Raw genomic sequence first — 22,940 nt, forward strand, 5'->3', positions numbered from 1 at the left:
CGGGATCTTCCCGGACCGGGGCACGAACCCGTGTCCCCTGCATCAGCAGGCGGACTCTCAACCACTGTGCCACCAGGGAAGCCCCTCCATATACTTTAAATCATCTCTATAATACTTATAATAGTCACCTCTATAATAATCATCTACTTATAATATCTAATGTAAATGCTATGTAAATAGTTGTAAATACAATGTAAATGCCATGTAAATAGCTGCTAGCATAGAAAATTCAAATCTAGCTTTTTGGAACTTCCTGGAATTTTCCGAATATTTTCGGTTCGGTTGAATCCACAGATGCGGAATCTGCAGATATGGAACCCCCAGATATATGGGCTGACTGTACACTAAATACTACACTAAACCATATTCTACTGGTCACAGTAAGCTTCTTTAACTTCTTATGTGCCTGACGTGCTATCAAAAGTGAAATATACCTAAAAATTAGTATGCAGAAATCAAATATTTTAAATGTATACTTACCATAAAAAATGATCGTTTGATTAATAACTTTTCATTGATTTTAAGGAGGTTCATAGAAGACTACACTAAAATAAAATTTTACAAATCCATGAAACCACTGGCCAAATTTTCTTAACTTTTTTGTTTCGTTACATTTCATCTATTCCAGGCCATTTTTTAAAACCACTTTAATATGAAAAACTAGAAGTCACGGTTCTTTTCCTCCAAATTTAAACTTAAAAAAAGAAAACTATATACATGGAGAAGTCAAAAAGGCAAATTCCAAAAAAAGAAGTGTCTCTCAAATAACGCATGCTACTTTTAATGCTTTAAGAATAGTTAAACACAAAAAGAAAGTAAATAGTCAGTAAGGTTACAGAGTGCATCTCCAGGCTAGACTACATGCCAAAATTCACTAACTCATATTAACTTAAATTGCCTTTTACTGGATCAAGAACCTTTAAAGCTATTCCCTAAATTCCAAGATACAGCAAGTAGGGCTGGCTCTACTTAGAGCAGCTCTAGTCAAAGGCCACCCAAGATATGCCAAAGGCAATATGGCCAGAAAAGCTTGAATAACTGCCAACAGCTTTTCTATCCAGGTCTCTGAAACTCGAAACCTCCTTTCTACCACCCACCCCTCATCCTACCTCCATCCAACAAATACCTAATAATATCATGCACAAACTTTTGAAGAGATAGGGAACTGGCAAAAGGATATGTGTTGATGCCTGGACTAAATACCTAAAATCATTTGATATCTACCTCTCACTAAATTTTAGCAACCATTATACCCATAATAACAGCAAAAATAGTTTATATTAATATTTATATTGCATGCACTCTTTGCCAGGTATGCCAAGTACTTAAAAAATATGAACTCAATCAATATAAGTACACTACTAATTAATCTCATTTTACAAATGAGAAAGGAGAGACCCAGAGAAGCTTTGTAATTTGGTCAAGGTCACACAGCAAGAAAGTGTAAGTACTGGGATTTGAACACACAATGACTGGCTCCAGAGTCCATACTCTTACACACTATGATATCCTGCCTCTCTATCCCTATACGTGTTATATCTCTTCTAAACTATCAATATAAAAACTCAAAATATTTAAGTATGGAGACACACAGTAAAACAAGATACAACCAAAAAAAAGAGATGATAAAAGTCTTTATATATTGATGATGGAAGAAGATCCAAGATGAACTCTTACATGAAGAATGTTGGTAAAGTGTCTGCTTTTAAGGATACTCAGGAAAATGTCCACAGTTTTCTGAGTAGCTGGATTTCAGGTTTGGTGAGGTGTTTTGTTTTGGTTTCAGCTTTTTTTGTCATTGTTTCCTATGCATTTTCAACTAGAATGTGTATGTGTGTGTGTGTGTATATATATATATAATTTTTATAATCGAAAGTAAAAATTTTTTCCTCTTGAAAATTAGATTGTAATAAATTACTACTTACAAAAAAGATGACAATGACAAAGAACAACCTTTAATTAAAATATAACAATTCTTCAAAACAATTCTACAGACTATATTTTTAGGCAGAAAGAAGTGGGAAGAGGTTTGAGTTACCTAAAAAACAAAGTAACACTCTTATCCACCTACACTAAAATGTTCAAAATATCAGAATTACAAATAACATCCAATCAGAAATAACATGTGCTACAAAACTATGGAGGAAACAAGGGGAATGATTCTAGACCATCAGAACTGAAATACGACACTGGCTTCCTCACACATGTGTAAGCTTTGTATGCACGTTGCACCAATATATGAAGAATCAAGCTTCAGAGTGTTAATCAGTTAACACTAAATTGTCAAGTGCATTCATACGTCATACTCATGAGATATGTAGGCATATTTACAACATTTTTTAGTTTAGATATGATGCAAATTTAAGAGTTACTATTTAATAGTTTAAAAGACCTGGGAGTATAGACATATATATATTTATATATTATATATAAATACAATATTTGTGATATATACATGTGTTTGAAGAGAAAACAGAACTGAATTGCCTTAGAGTTACTGAACTGGGAGATGGTTTGCCAATTCTGACAAACTTTCCACTGTCTTTAAATATAGAGGCTATTCCCTGGTAAATCTGTTCAATTTCATTAAGAAATCATGTTACCATAACTATACCAATCCCTGAAGTTAAATTTTAGTTCCCACAATTTCAAGTAAAAGTTAGTAATTTGCTGTCTGCTCATTCCTGTCTAAATGTTATTACTATATCTCTGGCACTTCAAGAAAAAATAAATCTTTCTTTTAGAATGTATATTTGTAACACATAAGAAATAGCAAAGGCTTATAAGCTGGTCATTTTCTATTGATCAAATAAAAGTCATATCAATTCGTGTAGTCCTGTAGTGGTAAATATATTTAAACTGTTGTGCAACAGATCTCCAGAACTTTTTCATGTTGTAAAACTGAAACTCTATACCCATTAAACAACTCCCCATCTCCCTCTCCCCCTAGGCCCTTTAACCACCATTCTACTTTTCTGCTATTGTTTTTAATTTTTATTTTCCTCTTTAAAGAAAAACTATGACTTTGTTGAGGTTAAAATAAAATTAACATCAATGCAAATAATAATCACCATTTCTGGCGAAGGTCGAATTTGACCGTGAAACTCAAGTCTATTGCATTTGCCAAAATGTGAATTATCAAAACCAGACAAGCACAAGACCTAATTATTTAAACAGCCTGCTAAATCAACCTCCAAATGTTGCTGAGGAAAACACTTGCTTCACAAAGTCACTGAAAAATCAGTCTTAAATTGTTACCAACTCTAGAAAAACAAATTACCTTGATTACGTTTGGAGCTTTACAGTTAGATTAGAAAGTAGCTCTCCATTAGAATAAATCTGTCCTTTACACAGCAATCTCCTTTGATGAGAAAATTTCTGTTTATAACACTTCTTGTCCCTGCTTCAGGCAAATTCAAAGGGCGGGGCTTCACTGACGGAAAAGGTAATACAACTGATTACGAAATTTTTCACTGGGATAACAGATAATTGTCCAGCAATAATAAAACTTAAAGCTTAAAAAAAGATGAAGGCTAACGGTGATAATAAAATAAACACTTTGGGAAAACTGCCCTTCCCCAAGAAAATATTTAGCTATTTTTATTTTAAATTTCAACAGAACACAGTCTTGTGACTGTAACAGAAGTGAAGACAACTGGACAATAATTACCAGTCCACCTGAGAAGCTAGTTGACTTCAAAAGGTCATTCCTGCCAGGTGTAAATGAAATGTTTTAATGATCATCCATTGTAATGAGACCAAAGCTTCCCAGGAAATGTTTCTGGAAGTAAAACTTAAAAGGCAATTTCAAATATTATTTGACCAATCCCTAAATAGACTGAATCATTTTACATACTAATATGCCTTTAATAATCTGCCTGTTACTTTAGTAATTACCCAACAGATACCAAAATTTCTCTATCTCCATTATAAAACTGAAAAATAAGGGTAAAACCAAAATCTTGGAGAAAAGACAAAAATCATTTTTTGTTTCACCTTATCTTTCCAACTAAATATTCTTGGAAGGGTGACAGCAATGAAATTAGTGAGCACTCACCACTCCACAAAAGTTACCATCACTGAACTATATATTAAATCTGACACCACTTCTCATTTCTAGTTACTCTTCCTACAGATAAACAACAGTACTAAGGATACAAATACCAATATTTACAACCTTTTAAGCCTCAAATACATTAACAATTAGTATCAATCCTGAATAAAATAACACTGCAGTCAGCAGACTTCTCAGACTTCAGAGAAATATTTTCTGTGTACCACAGTACTGTTTTCCAAAAACAAACCAAAAAAATCCCCCAAAAAACCCAAACCTATCAATTTGTTGACAAGGTCTTATTTTAAACTAGCAGCAAAATGCTTCTGTCCTATCAACTAACCTGCTGTAGATTTTAATACAATTAATCTTAGGAAATAACTACCTTCAACGTTCTAAAATCATCTTCTACCACTTTCCCCCTTAGTCTACTCCAGCCACTCAAGTCTTGCTGTTCCTGAAACATGCAAAGCAAATGTTCATCTCATGGTCTTTACCCTTTGCCCAAAATACTCTCCCCACCGCCCCACTTCATCCAAGTCTCTGTTCAATGTCACCTTATCTATGAGGCCTTATTTGCTCACCTTCTATAAATCAGTAACTCACATTCAACTACCACTCCCTTTCCCCATACTCCTTTGCTTTGCCCCAAACTATTTATCACCAACTATTTTTATTTATTTATTGTCACTTCTTCACTTCCCTAAAGTGTAAGTCTGGGAAGGCAGACTTTGTTTTATTCACACCACTGTATCCCCAGGGCCTAGGACAGTGCCTGGCATATAACAACATTCAGTAAATATCTGTGGAGTAAGTATAAATAAGTCAACGAAGAAACAGCAATGATTTATTTATACTGATTTGTATGGCTAAAGTTCAGAGTAGTTAAATTTTATATTTCATAAAATTCATAAGGCTTGCAAATAGTATGACCACATACAGAGATCTGCTAACTTTGTCTATAGGTGGCTACACTGCCTATAGACGGTCAAGCACCCATCCCAGGTCCAGCTGGCTATGGCCAGAAAAGCAAGAGGGCAAGGTAAGGATCAGAGACCAATACACAAAGGCTGATGCACCAAAACTGGAAAGAAATGGTACAAATGGCAGACACACTGCTAAGTCTGCCTAGTCTACATTCCACTTATATATTCTCTCTTATAATCAAATCTATCCTTCACTGGAGGAGAAAATTGTTCCCTAGAGCGACTGTCTCTCACCAGCAATACAGCTTACCATGCCTCTTTAGAAGAATTAAAAAAACAAAAAACTATAGTGAATGGCAATCACTAAGGGAAGAATGTCGAATTGGAGGTTATTACCGGTGCAAACTCTCCTTTCAGATCTTTTTGAGAGTTTATGCCAGATCATGACAGATGGAAGAAGGAAATGGGCTATTCATTCAACAAATATTTATTATATACCTTCTAAAAAGATGTTACATGAAATAATTCAAACTGCAGTGTGTGTATGTTGTGTATGTGTGTGCGTGTGCATGTGTATGTCTGTGTGTGTACTGAGAAGGATGCTTCTAGAGAATTTTCTATAAAAACTTATGAAAAAGAAAACCAGAATTAATTTGGAAGATGACACTATCTAAGAAGTGAGGGATCTAGAAATATATAGTGTCAAAACTGCTTCAACTAGATATTACTAGTAAATAGTTATTACTATAAGATAACCTCTGTTCTTATGAGGTAAACTTCACTGAGTTCTTACTATGTGCCAGGCACTTTACAGGTGTTTATTTATTCAATGCAACAAACCTATGATGTAAATATTATTTTTCCCCCATTTGACAGTTAAGGACCTGGGGCACAGTCGAGTAATTTGTCCAGATATATATAGCTGGTAAATTACAGAGCCAGGATTCACACGCAGACATTGTGCTCCAGAGCTTGCACTGGTAACAACTACACTAAACAGCATGTAGAATATTGTCCACTAAAAATATAATCTTAAAATGGTATATTGGGAGAAAAACTAAACCTCCAAGGACTGTGGTAAAAAAAATTAATAAAAAATACAATACTACTATATTAGCTTTGGTAATAAAACACAGTCATGGACGTTTGACCATTCATCATGATATAATCACAACTGCCTGCAGTGTTTTTCTTTAGGCTGGAAATTAATTACTATTAGATTACTTTAAATCTTAAGATAAAGTTGTTCAGAAAACTTTATCTAGACTGACAGTTCTTTTACACTAGTATTATTATTTTGTCATACTTAATGTAACACAGATATTCCTAAGTTGGCTATAAAGTGTTATTTTGCAAATATACCCCAAAACTCATAGGAAACTCATTCATTCCCTGAATTTATAAAAAGTTGACCTTAAATATGAAGTATGAAGTTACATCATTTGCTAAAGCATTATGATTTATTATTACACACCTAGAGCTACATGATATTGACAACACTTTTACCCATTAACAATGTATTTAAGGCATGAAAATCTGAATTTACTGAAGTGTCAACTGTCAGTCTTTTCTTATGAGATGTTAATCCTGTTCCAGTGACCTCTCTGAAAGGTTCAGAAATGAAAAACATTAAATCTCATAAACTCCCTCCACTTGAAATAATAAAGGGGCCACAAAACATAACTTTTGGCATGGGGCACATGAACCAACAGGCTAAAACATTCTTTTTAAAAATAAACACTATTAAAATATTTTCCAGCTCAACATATCTGACCTAGAATAAACACCCTAACACTCACTTTATCTCTGAGGCAGACTCTTGAAAAAGTGTTACCAGCATAATTTGTATACAACTCCTGAAGGTGTATGCAACATTTCCTTATTAAAGTAGAAAAGGTCATAACATCACAAGTAACTGAAAACAGAAGCCATCTGGGAAACAAGCCGCTTCTTACAGTGATAATAAAACTTAAAAGAACACAAAAGAGAAAAACTGTAATCAGTGTGCAAATAACAATGAGAAAATAATAATGTATGTGTTACAACTTATAATTAACTTTTCCAAACAAACATATTAAAATGAGTATCTTACTTCCAAGTAGCCACCTTGGAAGGTTATATGGTTAGTCCTTTGCTCAAAATATTTTTGGAATTCTTCCCCTGAAATTTCTATCAAAACCAATTTAAAAACACACCAGCTTGCAGATATGCTAAAATCACAGTAATAGTAACCCACTCTTCCTAGCTCAGCTCTGATCCAGAGGCATCAGAATCCTTCTCAAACCCCCAGTTGTCCCACCATCACCCCCAGTGACATCTCCTCACTCCCTTAAGCCTCCTTATCTCTTATTCTGATACTTGGCTTCCCTCCCATCCCCCATCTCATTCCACTTGCCTCCTCGCTCCCTGCACTCCTGCCACTCCTTTTCTCCTCCTTGAACACGCCAAGCTCTTTCTTGCCTCCAGGCCTCTTGATGCCTGCAGTGCTGTTCTCCTTCCTCTTCCCATGACTGGCTTCTTATCCTTAAGTCAATGTTGCTTCCTCAGTCAGAAGGGCCTGTCCTGACGGCCCAACTTAAGGTAAAACCCTTCCCCCATATACCCTTCCCCCAATTATTCCCTGGCACATCACCTTATTAAATTACATTGCTTATTTATCTATACACTTGTGAGTTAACAGCCCCTCTTACTGGAATATAAGGTTCATAACAATAATGACTTAGTTTTGTGTACTTTCAGTGCCTAGACCAGGACTGAGCACACAGTAGGTGCTCAATAGTGATACTGAATAAATGGCTCCATGCCCAGATGTAGGAATAGTAAATTCTGTCCACCGCTGCTACTTCTATCTCCTCTATGGATTCCATAGACACTAGTCGAGAAGTTCCCTACCATCCTAACTAGGCTGTATGATCAAAGCTCATATTACTGTGGTCTTTGACCAAGTCTCATTACATATATGTCCTCTCCTACTTCCAAGCTCCTTCTTATATTCCACATCATGTTCCATGTACCTGTTGGTCAGAAAACAGAGAACCACCCTCTCTATCCAAGCCTAATACACAGTAAGAGCCTAACGAATATATGTTAACTAACACCTTCTCTTAGGGCTCTGGCTTGAGTCATTCAGGAGAAGGGCAGCATCAGAAGACAATACCAAGAGGACGTACTCTGCTGTACCAAGAATTTACCCATCTCTCCTAAAAGATAATAAATAATAATAATAAAATCTCCAAGGACTAAGCTTGAACACACCTCACTTACGTGTTTCTTGAATTCCTTCCCATGAAGTCCCTTTATCTTTCATGCAAACAGCACACACATACACAAACACCTGCCCCTCTCAGGCTCTCCTAACTTCCATATATGTCCAGACAAGCCTGAGTTTGCATGTCTACAAAGCACAGGGCAGTTTTAATTTCCTTTCACTTTTTAAACAAAAGACACACACATTGTAAAAACTGCAAATAGTATAATAGTATACAGAGAAAACAGTAAAAATTCTATCAAGCCCAGTGCCCAGGGCAGTTCTAAACCCTGCACTGTCTGGTCACAAAAATCAGTTTCCTTACTTAGTAACTATACTTCTGCATTGGTCTTAATGTATGAAGTGTTAGGTTCAGTTCTGGGAGTCACACATAAAGAGACATTTAAAAACTGAACTACTTTTAAAGGCAAATGCTCAGGGGTGTGAAGAGAGGCAACCGTCAAGAAAGAAACACTTGAAGAAATGGCTTCCAACAGAAGATCCACAAGACTTAAAAGGAAATACAAGTCAGTCACCTACTGGAAAGGCTGTAATGTGTGCGAGGGCTATCCTTTGTTGTGCATGACACTAAAGGATAGAAAGAGAACTACTGGGTCAAATACAGAGAAAACAAACTCGGGCTGACACACAGGAAGACTCCGTACCTAGGGAGGCAGAGGGCTATTACATTAAGTAACATAGGGGGCGTTTCCTAGAAACCAACCCTGACTAGGATTAAAAACAAAGAAAACCAAAATGTCTCATCAGTTAACTATAACTATTAATCATTTTCATTAACGAAACAATTCTAGAAGAAACGACTATAACTGCAACCCAGCTTCCCATTTGTCCCCATCATCATTACAATCATCAGTCAACAGTTATTGAACATGTACGGGGAATTTTAGTACTATCTTGAGTAAATAAGACCCAGAGCTGTAGCGGTTTTTTTCCTGGTGAGAGAGGTTCATGATTTAACAAAGTATATGACCTATTTGTATGTTCTTAAACTGTACCACCGTGAAACATAATATGAAGACAAAAAATGTGGCCTTAAAAAGACTATATGCAGTTCCTTTTAACATAAATTTTACCACTTTACCTTAACAATGAGGTATGAAACAAAACCAACTATACTTGTTATATACTTGGTTATATACTGGTTAAATTTACTAAAGATTCCTCCAGACGTCTTTGGTAAATTTAACATTCATTATTAAATTTTATAGTCTTAAAATATTATAAGTAATGTGCCAACTTCAAAGTGTTCTAAAGATACTTTCAGCATCATAAATAGAACTGAAGCCTGATATCATATATTATTAACACTGACATTTATTTCCGAAAAGGATTTGACCTATGTTGACTGAACCTTGAAAAAGTGAAAAGACCAGTAGCCGGAGAAAAGCAGATCTGTCACATTATTTAGTCAGTGGCAGTTCCACTGCAATTTAGCCTTAATCTTTTTGATGAAGTGATCTAAATAACAAAAGATCCATACTAAAAATATTTTTAAGAAATAAAAGCTACATAATGTTCCCAAACATTAGCGTACAAAATGGGATTCGATGGTACACAAGAAACATCCATAAGGCATGTGAGAATCCCTAAACATCCTGAATTCAAAGTCTGGGCCTAGAAGGTACATTTTAAAAATCTCTTATGATGCTAATGATTAGTTTAGAAACTAGTCATAGTTTTAAAAGTAATCTCAGTTACTCCCATTTACACAAGTCTTTGATTCTCTCTTTAAGAAACACATACAAACTTGGTTGTCAGTAGTAAAAACTGTCACCTATTCCCAGAAAACAGAGTATACTGGTTTAAAAGCATTACAGTATTACTACTCAGTTTGTCTGGTATCACATCCTAAGCCTAACCAATTACTAGCTGTGTAACTTTGAGCATCTTATGTAACTGCTCTGTCTCTCTGTTTCTTCATCTGCAAATCAGAGGTTTTAAATCATACTTCCTCAGAGGGTCACTATGAGAATTAAATAATCGAACATGTGCAAAGTATCTACATCAGGGCCTAGACAATAACAGGGGCTCAATAAATGTCAGTGTATTGTCATTATTATTATTTAATATAGGAAAGAAAGGAGACCCAAGTGAGTTGGAGCCGTCAAACATTTCAAAGAGCACCTAGTATATGAATGTGCCCTGATGGATGGGTAGGGCTAAAGGTACTGTGCATGAAGAATAGAGAGACCAAGGACTTAAGGGTTCAAAACAGGCATTTTGGACTGTAAACTCAGTTCTGCCAAGTGGGTCTGACGGGATTAATATATTAAATGCAGGATTTTAGAATTCCTGCCTCGGCAAGGTGCCACCCTGAAGATGAGGAAACAGCCTAGGAGGGAACAAGCCATTGATGAAGTTTGGAAACACCTCCGTCTGCTAAGCTATCAAAGTGTCACTCTGAGAATTAGATACGAACTAGAATCTTCCAGAATGAATAAAGGTACATATAAACAGAAATGCCTAGTATAAAAAGATCAAAAGAACCAATCATAGAATATTTGGAAGTCAGTAGCATGGAGATTCTTCAAGAGAATGTCCAAAGTCATGAAAATTACATGTATAACAATGCTTGTATTTATTTACAAACTTCTTTCTCCAGATGATCCCTAAGGGTTGCTAGTTAAGGAACAAAGCATTTGCGTTCTAAAGGATATCTGTCCTCCAGTATGTTTTCTCAAGAAGAAAACACTTTCAGAACATATCTACAATCTCCTCTGGCTAGCATTATACAACCTTACTAAATTTTTAAGTTTCACCATCTCTAAAAGCTAATATCTCAGAAATCATTTGAGAAATACTGGTCTAATACTGTAACTGGATTCTCAATGGAACCAAATCACAACACTCAAGCCCCTAAGGAATCAACCGTAAATGGGATTCGGTTGTTAATGTCATTAAAAAAAAAAACAAAACACTTCCTCTTTTGGTAAATCAAAATTTACCCAAGATAATTACAATGAAGAACAGTGGTCATTGTTAAATCACTTTTTGAATCCTAGGAAAAAGTGTTTAACAAGTCACAGAATTCAAATAACAAATGGTGCAACTTATTATCTAGTTCCAAACACTTCTCATCATATTAAAAATTTTACAGCATAGTAAAGGGAAATTCCTCCTTCCCTCAACTTTAAGCACATAAACAAACATCCCTGGCATTCTGACTCTTCTTGTCACCAAGGTTACCAACACTTACACTCTCTGCTGCTTACACCCAGGTAAAATGAAGAAATATATCGTGCCACACGTTAGGATGCCTTCACATGCCTGACTCACTATGCTATGAAACACTGGAAACCGTTGTGACTTGTTATGCTCCACTGGCTAATAACAGTTGATATGAAAACAGTGAGGTTCCTAAGGGTGAATTTTACTATGTCCAGGGACCAGGCCAAATACCTCATTATGGTCAGTCTCTTTGTCACATCCGTAAGGGGAGCTAGAGAAGAGTAGGATTTAAAATTCCACAATATATCAGGCTGCTGGAGAAACTCCAAAGGCAACAACCTGAAATCTATTAAATGTGATTTGCTTAATTTTTCAGAAAGTTTATGACAGGGCACTATGCCAAAAACTATTCCACAAAAAACAAAAAAACCTTTCACCATGTAATTGGAAGTAATATGTTAACAGAGGGAGGAAATCCGTTTGGAAATAGGAAACAAATGATAGAGGATAATTATTAACCAAAGTTCTAAATGAAAAAATTCAAATAAATAGCATCCCCCCAGAAGTTAAAAAATCATTTAAAGAAGGTCAGCACATCTTTATTTTGTACATTCTCATGCAAAATGGAAAAAAAAAAAAGAGCCACTTAAAAACATACAGAATCCTCTGTAGAATACCTGTGATTAAGCCCTGTAAAAAAGGAGAAAGATGGAAATAGGCCCATCTGATTGGAAAAGATGAAAGTCTGTCCAAACTTGTGCTAGCACAGGTATGAGGAAACTGGCTTTCTCATTGTGGGTAGGAGTGTCTCTATAGAGATATTTGGCAATATCAATCAAAATTACAATTGCATACAACTCTTTGACTCAGCAATTCCATTTCTAGGAATCTATCTCACAGGTATGCTCATATATATGCCATATACAGATAGATATAGTTATTGATGCAAAAATTACACTACAGTGTTACTAAAAGGAAAAGATTAGAAACAACCTAACAACCTAATTGTCCATCAATAGGAACTGGTTAAATAAATTATGATAAATCCAAATACAATGCAGCTGTACAAGAATGAGGATATATTTACTGACTTGGGGTTAAGTGAAAAAAGCAAAATGCCAAAAAAAAAGCAGATTTTTAAGGATACTATTTGTGTTGGAAAGGGGGATGATGAGGATATATATGTATTTTCACACATCTGTATAGATTATCCCTGAGAGTATACACAGGAAACTGCTAACACTGGTTGCTTCCAGGCAGAGGAAATGAATGACGGGACAACAGGAGGCTCTTTCCTCTAAACGCTATTGAGTCATTTGGCTTTCAACGCATATGAATATCTTACCTAAAGAAAAGCATAAATTAACCAAACTTTAGAAGGGGGAAAAGGGTGAAGGGTGAAGATTTCTTGAGTACCAAATCTGACCCAGTAAATAACTGTTCCCACTGTGACCTTTTTAAAACTGCCTCTTTCTTTTTCTCTTTCAATCTAACTTGTTCTTTCCCTCCCATCAAGTCCCCGGTTCATTTTACTCTCCTCCATTTAGGCTGGACAAGGACATCTGCTGCAACTGCTTAGCCCTGCCGGGTGGACTAAATGCCAATGAGGTTGATGAACTTTGTTCCAGTAATTATCATACAAAATGGGTAACAAACTCAGCTGTAACAGAAATCTGAGTATTTACAGAAGGATAGATAACTCCACTTATGCAACAAGAAAGAAATGATAATAAGGTGATAGAAGATGGGGAAGTGAAGATTTGAGAGATTCCATTTTAATACTATAAAAAATTCTTCCAAGCCTGACTTTAAACATTCATTCAATACTGTCTGTTCTGTCCATACCTAAATATTTTATTACCTTTAAAAAAAAGAGTATCTATCCTATAAAAGTGATTTTCCCACTCTGTAATTTGAAAAACAAACCTGAATTCCCAGCAGGGCTATACAGTGGCTCTGCACCCAGAATACCTAAATTAGGGGTCACCACACCATGGTCACTGCTCATTACTTTCTTAATGTTTTCTTTTCATTCCCAATATTATATCACTTATTTGCAAATCCATACATATATTAACATTTCACATATGAGGATCTTGTTTTGTCAAGTTTTATATCGTATACTCAATATTTCTACATTTCAAAAATTCAAACAAAGGCCTAGAGTCTCACCTCCTAAAGCTGAAACATAATTATCTCTTATAAGACGCCAAAGAGGGGCTTCCCTGTTGGTGCTGTGGTTAAGAATCCGCGTGCCAATGCAGAAGACACGGGTTCGAGCCCTGGTCCAGGAAGATCCCACATCCAGCAGAGCAACTAAGCCCGTAAGCCAAAACTACTGAGCCTGTGCTCTAGAGCCTGCGAGCCACAACTGCTGAGCCTGAGTGTCACAACTACTGAGCCTGCACACCTACAGCCCATACTCTGCAATAAGAGAAGACACCGCAATGAGAAACCCGTGCACCGCAAGGAAGAGTAGCCCCCGCTCGCCGCAACTAGAGAAAAGCCCCGCGCAGCAACAAAAACCCAACGCAGCCAAAAATAAAATAAATAAATTAAAAATAATAATAATAAGATGCCAAAGAAACAACCCCTTTTTATCTGGAGCAATGTTTGCTCCTAGATTAACTAGCTCATATCGTATTTCTCCTCCATGCAGTTGTAACTGGGGGAAAAGGCCATGACCAGTCTTGCAGTGCATGGGAACCTGGGTAAGAACTACTGCAAACAGGGTATTTCAGACAAAGAGTAACTGTATATTCAGATTAACTATATATTCACACTGCAGCCTAACCAACAATCATCACAAGCTCTTTGCATTGAAAGTTCTCAAAAATGACTGAAAACAAGTCTATAGGCTTTGGTTATTCTGAGTTTAAGTAAGCAAATATTAGACCTAACTCATGAGTAGCTGAATAGCTTGTATGAAAATCTCCCTTACTTAGGTCTAAAGTGCTATTCTTACTTCACCCAATCTCTACAATATTGTTTCTTCCATCAGATACAAAAATCCTGCATACCAGTAAAATTCCTTTTAACCAATAACTTTCCAAAATGCCCAATATTCATTAAAAACTAAAAAAAAAAAAAAAGCCTTTTTTTCCTCAAACTATTAACTTACAATAAAACATACTGATAAAGATTTTCATTTCTTTACAAATAACAAACCAGAAAAAAACCTTCAGAATTATCTTGAGATTCTTGACCCTTGGGACCACAAATGACAGAAAACTGCCACGTGGGAAAAGACAGGTCTCTGAGCCCCCCACAAAAGGTGATTAATATTTTAAAAGCAGAGGGTGAACATACATGTGAAATGCACATTATGCAGTTAAACAAGCTAAATTATCAACTTTCTCACTTGGCATAATAACAGGGTAGTTGGAAGGGAATGTAAAAGAAAATACTCAACAGCTTAAAATTAACAATGGGCCCATTTATTCAAGGGAGGATGGTTCTCCCATTTCAGCTTGAGAACGAAAGTCTCTTTCTGCCCACCTCTAGGAGGGAAACTCTGCAGCTGGCCTGTCTGGAGAATCACTCAGCTATATTCACAGCTTCACTCAGACTCAAGCAATGGCAAGAAAAGTCTTCGTCTTCACTTTGAACTGAAAACCAACACAGAGAAATACTGACTTTGAGGTGTTCAGATTTCATTCTTCAAGGACCAGTTCAATTAATTTCTCCTGTAGGAAGCCAACCCTCTACCCCTAAACAGATATGAAAGGTCTGTGCCCACTGAAACTGAGAAACACTTATCTGTATCTCTGTCATTCCATCAAATATTGTCTTGTGACAGGTCTTATGACATTGTCTAGTACTGTGTTTATTTTTCTCCCCAACCTTTGTACTCCCCAATGCTTTGTCTCTTCTTCAATGGCTTCTAGGAAGTATCCTTTTAATTACTGAATGAATGAATTCACAGCAAAGTGTTTTCACGGCTCTTTCTCTGTTCTATTAATACTCCTAAACGGGACTCCATACTCCAGGAAATGGTACATTTCTTCTGCTTTTCAAATCCAACTAAAATCTTGTCTGACCTGGTAACAAATGATCCGCCCCTAACTGTTGAGAATCAAAATCTCTATTATTTGGATATTAAAATGTCTGACCTGATTTTATCTGCTAAAGAAACACCATAGATGTGTTTATAGAGAATTGGGAGATCAACTTCAGGAAATCCAAATACTGACAGCTAAGGGAAAAATTCTAATGTCATACATCAGAAAATAACACAAGGAGAGTATTTCAATTTTAGGATGCTGTACTTAAAATGTTATTCACAAATACACTATCTTTCTTGTAATTCCATCATGAGGGTCAGCAACTTGCCAAAATACGGCCTTGAATTGTGCAACAAGTCTCCTATTTCTTCTTATAAAATATATTGGCAAAGACCAACAAACCCACACTGCTACAATAAAACCCATCCTCACATACCATGGCTTCAAGGCAATTCCATAAATACAGGGTCATAAAAAGACAGCCTGCAAACTCCAGTAGCCAACACACCACTTTAAGGATAGGAAATTGAAGACAATGACATGGGATCAGGCAATTACAGCAATTTCACGATCTTTTCAAAAAGTCTGCAACAATCACCAATCTTATCTTAGAAACCCACCTACTAAAAAAGTATGCAAAACTCATACAGAAGAGACGGGGAACAAAATCTGAGAGTAATGTTAAAATTTTACAGTTTGTATGCTTTACGAAGCAAGTCATAATCCATATATTCCTATGCTGGTAACGAAATCTCAAGAAAACAGAATGTTCAAGTCCCAGCCAACGGCTTATTTATCTCAAATACATTTGATATCACAGAGTTCCAATATTATAAGGAAACGTAAAGAGCCCTTTGGAGTTCATCATAATAATACATGACCGGAGGAAATACTGTATACGTTTGAACTATATATAGATGCAGGTTCCTAGCGAAGCACAAACCTGTAAGTTTATTTTTCTTTATCAATTCCAACAGACTGTAAGTAAAAAAATACATAACTGCTATGTTCCCTAAAATTATGGGGGATTTGATGTTTCAAGTCTCTAAATTTTTTCTTTTTAATTTCATATTATTGTAAAAGATAACAACTGAGAGAATACCATGCCAGACCTTGTTAAGAATTCCACATACATTATTAAAGTAAGAGAATCACTAAATTACATATTTTAAGGCATGCTTTCAGGTTTTAATTGCTTCTTGATACTACTAATTAAATAATCTGGTGACCACTGAAATATATCCCAATAATTTTACATAATTAAGGCAGAATAAATATAACCAGAGAACTAATTAAGATGAGGTATAACATTAATAATCTTACTACCACAATATGGATTAGTTATTACGCACTCATCTTTATTAGGCAATGTTTCTAGGCCTGTTTAAACTGAACCACACAAGGGGTTAAAAATAACTACAATGAAAGGCCAACAGCCTAGCTGCACAGTTGCACCAACATTCCCTCTCCTCGCCAATCCAGAATGAATTGCATGCCCCACTGCACAAGGCCCAAAAAGGTCACAGGAGATGGCAGAGACTTTTGTAAGAGAACAGAAATAACTCAGCAGCTTTGTTACCGTAGTCTCTTTTAATCAGTGTGTTCAAAATCCTTTAATTAACACTCTGTCTACACAAGGAAAGCATTTCTTCTGTGCCAGGAGAGGGCACATATGTATGTACACAGTGTTCTGTTGTATCAGCATCACAACATGGAACTCAGATTGTCTGCCAGGAAACTGAAGCACAGAAAACTTTTTTAAAGGTATGGTACCACAACATTTACATACTCCATTTGCACTTCTACAATCAAACAACAAAGTGTGTTGCATGAGGTGTTAATTTGTTTCTACACTTTTTTTGCAGCAAAAAATGGAAGCATTTAAACCATAATTTTCTTTAGTCCATTATCATAAACTAGGATATTCAAAATTAATGTAAAATAATGTAAACAGAATGCAAAAACAGACAATATTCAAATATTCTTCCTTTCTTCATGATGGCTCTTCAGTAGGAGGCAAAAAGATACTGCCCCCCTCAAACAGGAATAAATCACAAGACACATTTTCACACAGATGCTTTACATTTAAAATTTCATCCAACCAGGCAAAGTCTTAAAACTTTCAGGCTGGATTACATACATGTGTTTCCTTGTAAAATCTGAGTAACTGGAATCAAGATGGAATTTGATAAAGATAACTATTTTAAAAATCCAGAGCCAAGAAACAAGGAAAACTTCATTAGTAAACTGGGATTTGAAGTATTTTAATAGAGATACGTAATTGTTACAAACTTATTTTTAATCTTTCAAAATCGAGTTGGATATACATACTGTAAGAAGCAGTGTGTGTGTGTGTGTATATATATATATATATACACATATATAATTAAATAATAAGTACCTATATAATTAAACCAAAAGATAACTCTCTAAATATCTAACTAGAGAAGCAATCTACCTAAATTTATGATAAAGCTTATTGGGGAGGAAGCAGAGCATTAACTGCTTGAAAGCCAGTTCTTCCACACCAGCCATGGGAGCTCACAGCACAGTTCTTTACAACGAGAATAAAACCACTACTTCACAGGCTGGTGTGAGAATTAACTGAGATGAAGTAAAGAACTTGGCAAAAGCCCAAAAGTTTGCTGGTAATGCTGTTGGGGGAATAGATTTTTTTATGTATTACACAAAAGTGCAAACTGGCATAACCTATCAAAATTATACATATATAATTATGTATATATGATATCCACTGAAGCATTACTTGTAATAGCAATACTGGCAACAGTATAAATGCCCTTCAATAGGGGATTACTTAAATAAATTTTACTTCCCTACAAAAGAATCCTATACATCTGTTATTAAAAAAAAAAGAAAAAGAAAAATAGTAACAGGGAAAGCTCTCTAAGGTAAATTGTTAAGAAAAAAAGCAATGTGTGGAACAGTGTGTATTAAGATGCTACCATGTAAGTAAAAGGTGAATAGATATTCATATTTATTTGAATATACAAAAAACCCTATGAAATGTTATACAAGTAATTAACAGCAATAATTATCTACTGGAGATGAAAGTGAAACAATGCCTGACACCCAGTCAAACCTCAATAAATGAAAGCTGTAATTACTCCCTTCATCAGTGTCATTATCATCATGAAAACATGTCATTAAAATATATACACAGGATACATTCAAACTAAATCCATGAGGTAAACAGCCAAATCTTAAGCATTCAAAGGCTGACTATCTGGTTGGCCATCCAAGCCCTTCGTTTTCTCTTCATAGGTAAGTAGCTTTTGGCCATTTTACTGTAGACTAACCCCTCACCAGAGAGCGAGCTGAGGAAATAACACCAAAAACAGTCCTTTTATTCAATATTGATCAACAGTTTCTAATAAACAGCTTTTGGAGCTGAAAGGGCCCGTGAAAATCCCAGTGTAAACTTCTATTACATATGAAGAAACTAAGGTCCAGAGAACTCCCCAAATTAGCCACTGTTCAAAGACTTGGAGTCTGTCCCCCCAGTTAAATGCTTTCAATTTTATTATTAAGATGGGGGAAAATAAGCTTAATTGAAATCAATTATCCTTGCTAAATTCCCTCCCCAGCCCATCCTTTACTATACATAACTAAGTTTGCTGAGATCATATTCCATAAGCAATTCTATTAAGTAGAGCGCAGGTCATCCAGAAAATTCGACAACTCGGCCGTGATGTTTCTAGGACTATGCATTGAATGAACATCCACAATAAAATCTGTAAAGTTTGCTTACGCTAGAGATTGTCAGAGGCATGTTGAAATCCTTGCCACCTTGTAGCCGGAAACCCCAAGGAGCTGGGCCAACCAAGGACACACTGTAGTTGCTCATGGTTCTAATGGCTCAAAGTCCAATGCCCAAAAATGAAAGAAACTGTGAAAGAAAATTAGATGGTTAACAAAAATGTTTATCTTCAGTATTTTGTTTTGGGGGTAAGAGGGGATATGCAAAATAAGTCATATTAAGTTCTCATTTCAGTCAAAGAAAAGGAATCTATGAGCTAATACATAATCTCTAAACTCATGCCAATTTCCATAGTCTAAAAATTCCATATCAGAGTATATTTCTAGACATTTGATCAGTTTTACAACTTGCTACACTACAATTTGTGGCTTCTTGCATACAAACTTTAATTCAAAGTACTTTACAACACTTCATTTTATACAAAAAAAGAACAAAACTTTATTTCAGGTTTAATTCAAAATGATTTTCCCTGTCCTTCTGCCTGCAGTTAGCAAGAGTCCTTCAGTTTCACTTACTTAAATTCTAAGTTATCCTAACATATGAAAAGAACTACAAATCGGTAGACTCTCATTCATGCTTTCCAAACTCTAAATTCTTTAAAACGAGAAGTTGTTTTTTAATGCATAAAACTATTCTCTCCAATTATAAAGTACAACTTGTATTTCCTCTTCTGGGGACATGTTATTTTCCACGCAAAGAAATTATTTACATTTCCTTCGGACAGGCAATGATGGGCAATACTCTAGCACAATGATATTTCAATCAGAACCTGCTCTTTGTTTTATATACACACCTCATCAGGCAAAGTGGAGTGAGCATTTACCACACAGTGTATAAGTCTGACTAAACATGGGAGGAATAAAAGGTGAATCTTAATGCATGAAAGAATTAGCGCTTTAGAAAAGAACCAGCGCTTCAGTGCTTGCTTTCTTCTGTGTTTTGCTGGAAGTGCGCTCATAATGACTCTCATGGTAGTACTTCTATATAACAAAAAAAAACTAAAGAAAAAAAAGTGTGACTCGGAGTTTGGTGTTGGTTGTTATGGTGGTTATGTGTGAGTGGGAGAAACTGGGAGGAATGGAGGTCTTCTAAAATGTAATACTAAGACACCTATTATTTCCCTCTTTAAAAATAATGTGACACATGTGTAATAATTTTAAAACCACATTTTTTTAAAAAAAGCTGTTTCAGACACACTTCCTTGGAAAATCTGTGCTATTCAGCCAAATCATCACCTATTATCTGTCTTAAAATATTATTCCATTTTTTTAACCCATTGAAAATTTCTATTCCATCACACCAAATTAATAGTGGCAGATGTAGATATGCAAATCACTGGGTATATTAAAAGCAAGCAGATTCCATCTTCTCATATGGGGAAAATGAGGCAAAACTTTCATATAAGTCCAGTTCTTAAAGAAAAATCAGTGAAAATCTGCCCTGCATCTGCCCAGAAACAAAATGGGCTTTTCCACTGGCATAGTAGTTGACTGAACTACTAGCCAATAATACATTACGTCAATACTGATGCAACAAACACTAAAAAGATGAAAAGGCCAAACCAGAGATCAAGCTATTTGATATATGTGAAACACAAATAGTAAGGAGCCACATAGTCTAATTGCTTTCTCACTGTAATAAAAGTTTCAGAGAACTTGTAGAGAAAGACTGGATAATGGCACACAATATAAATCAAAAGTGTGTAAAGCCAACAGATATTTCACAGGCAGCCTACCCCTCCTTCTTTTTTAATCTTTAACTTTTTGTCAAGAGAAGAATTTGAAAGTTAGGTTCCACTTCCTCTAATCCCAATGTTCCCTACAAGAAAATGTGTTTAATTCATATATCAACCTATGTACCTGCAGCTTCCCTTTACTTACGAGTTCCCTTCCTGATTTCTCCCATTTGTTATTAAAATCTCTAGCACTGGCAAGGTCACAGCCCCACTACAGAACCAGTGTCAGTTCATTTCTAGTGTCGTTTCCCTTCCAGTATTCTCCCTTTGCTAGCTTCACGTGCCTTAAAATATTCTGAAACCGAAGCAACTGTTAATACTATTGCCCTTTTCCAGGTCTGGTAATATTAGTGCCCAAACTCTTCCTTAAATACCAAGCAGGCAGGAAATATTGAGCAGCCTTTCTGCTTTCAAGCACGTAGAAAATGTTGGCACTTCTGTACCGTGCTGGATTGTCTTTTAGGGGAAAGTCCAAACAATGTCTTCGCTCTAGTACTTAGGCAGGAAGCCTGGCATTTCCCACACTCCTAGCCCAGCTTCTTCGGTGGGTGGGAAAAGGAAAAGAACTCATGATGAATTTCTCCGAGAAGGGTCTGAAATTAAAGCTGTATCTTGAGATCCTCTTCTTCCCCAGATTGAGCGACTGTGGAGGTAGAGTGGAAGAACTAAAGCCACAGGCACCGGGTGAAAGTAGCCGACGAGACAGTTTTCCAGCAGAGAGGTTCACGCCTAGCCCTGTTTGCCAAATAAGGTTCCCGAGCCGGCTGCTCCCTAGGCAGGCGGCTTCCAACGTCCCCGTGGTCAGGAAGGCAGACTTGGGAGAGGCTCTGGCGATCACAGCCGAGACCTACCCTGCCCAGCGCAGCCACGAATTTTCTTTCCAAGGACTGCCCTGTCCATACGTCCTTCCTTTTTCCACTTACTGTCAAACGAACGGGACCACAGTCTTTTAAAAACAGCCTCACCAAGTACGCGAGCACTAATAAATCTGGCGTTCATGACAGATTTGTTTTTTAAACAAGCTTTATTTCTGGACGCATGGAAGTTGTCCCCTAACAGGTTACACAATCCTCAGTATTCGGGGGGAAATAAATGCTTCTCAGTAGCGTGAGAGCAAATAAAAAATCAGCACGCCGTTCCCGTTTAGACCCGCTTCCTCCCCACACCCCCGGGAGACTCGCGCAGGACGCGAGTGTCTCGGGACGCCTAGGTGCGTGCCCGGCGACGCCGCCGCTCTCGTCCCAATCCGCCCGAGCTCCAGTGCCCGTCCTCTGGCCTGGGGCCCGCTCCCGCGCCGCCCTTTCCCGGGCGCTCCTCTTCCCACGCCGCTCTCCCACCTCCGCTGATCGGCGTCCGGCAAACACCTGAGCAGCCACCCGGCGCGAGGCGCGCCCCCTCCTCTCCACTAGCTGGGCTTCCCTCCACGCGCTCTGCGTACGGCGACCCCTTCTTTCCCTCCTCCCTATCGGGGATCCGAGACGCACATCGCCGGCGGGCGGCCACTCACCTCGGGTCCGGCGCGGCGATGCCTCCGCCTAAGACGAGCGCTGACAAGTGACTCGTGGTGTGTACGCCGTCCCCACGGCCCCCGGGAACTTCCGCCTCCTGGCTCCCCAACCCCCACAGGCCCCGCCCCCGAGCCAAGGCACGCCCCCTCCTCCCCGGCCACGCCCCCGGGCCGAGCAGGGCTGGGAGGCGCTGGGAGAAGGGTGCTGCGGCGAGCAGAAGCCCCTGCGGTAAAACAATTGCACTACAGACTTTCGGTGGCAGTAGTCTTAGGGGGTTTTGAGCAGTACCTGGCAAAAGTCCGCTCCCCCTGCCTTTTTTATAGTGGATGCATTTCTCTCTAAAGAAACTTTGAATTGGCCAGCAGTTGCTTTGGCTAAAATAGGAGAGGGCTTTGGATAAATTCCTGTCTATGCAAGTTCAGCAGCCACTGCCTGGTTTTTTGGGTGAGCTTTATGTGCCCTGAAAAGTGAAGACGCTTAAAGTTTACTTGTCAGGAAA

At 37.2% G+C, this 22,940-nt stretch overlaps 1 protein-coding gene across 13 annotated transcripts in view; it reads right to left on the reverse strand.

Annotated features, from left to right (window-relative positions):
* The window catches only part of PDLIM5 (PDZ and LIM domain 5), a 211,962-nt gene extending 189,429 nt beyond the window's left edge, over nucleotides 1-22,533 (reverse strand). For all 13 annotated transcript variants that reach the window (XM_030865651.2, XM_060299779.1, XM_060299782.1 and 10 more), the window contains exons 1-2: nucleotides 22,441-22,533; nucleotides 19,190-19,327 (exon numbers count right to left, since the gene is read on the reverse strand). In XM_030865651.2, coding sequence (XP_030721511.1) covers nucleotides 19,190-19,285 — 96 coding nt within the window. In that variant the 5' untranslated portion in view covers nucleotides 19,286-19,327; nucleotides 22,441-22,533. The remainder of the gene's footprint in view (nucleotides 1-19,189; nucleotides 19,328-22,440) is intronic.
* Nucleotides 22,534-22,940: the final 407 nt, after the last annotated feature.

This window comes from Globicephala melas, chromosome 5 (genome assembly GCF_963455315.2).
Source record: "Globicephala melas chromosome 5, mGloMel1.2, whole genome shotgun sequence".
NCBI lineage: Eukaryota > Metazoa > Chordata > Mammalia > Artiodactyla > Delphinidae > Globicephala > Globicephala melas.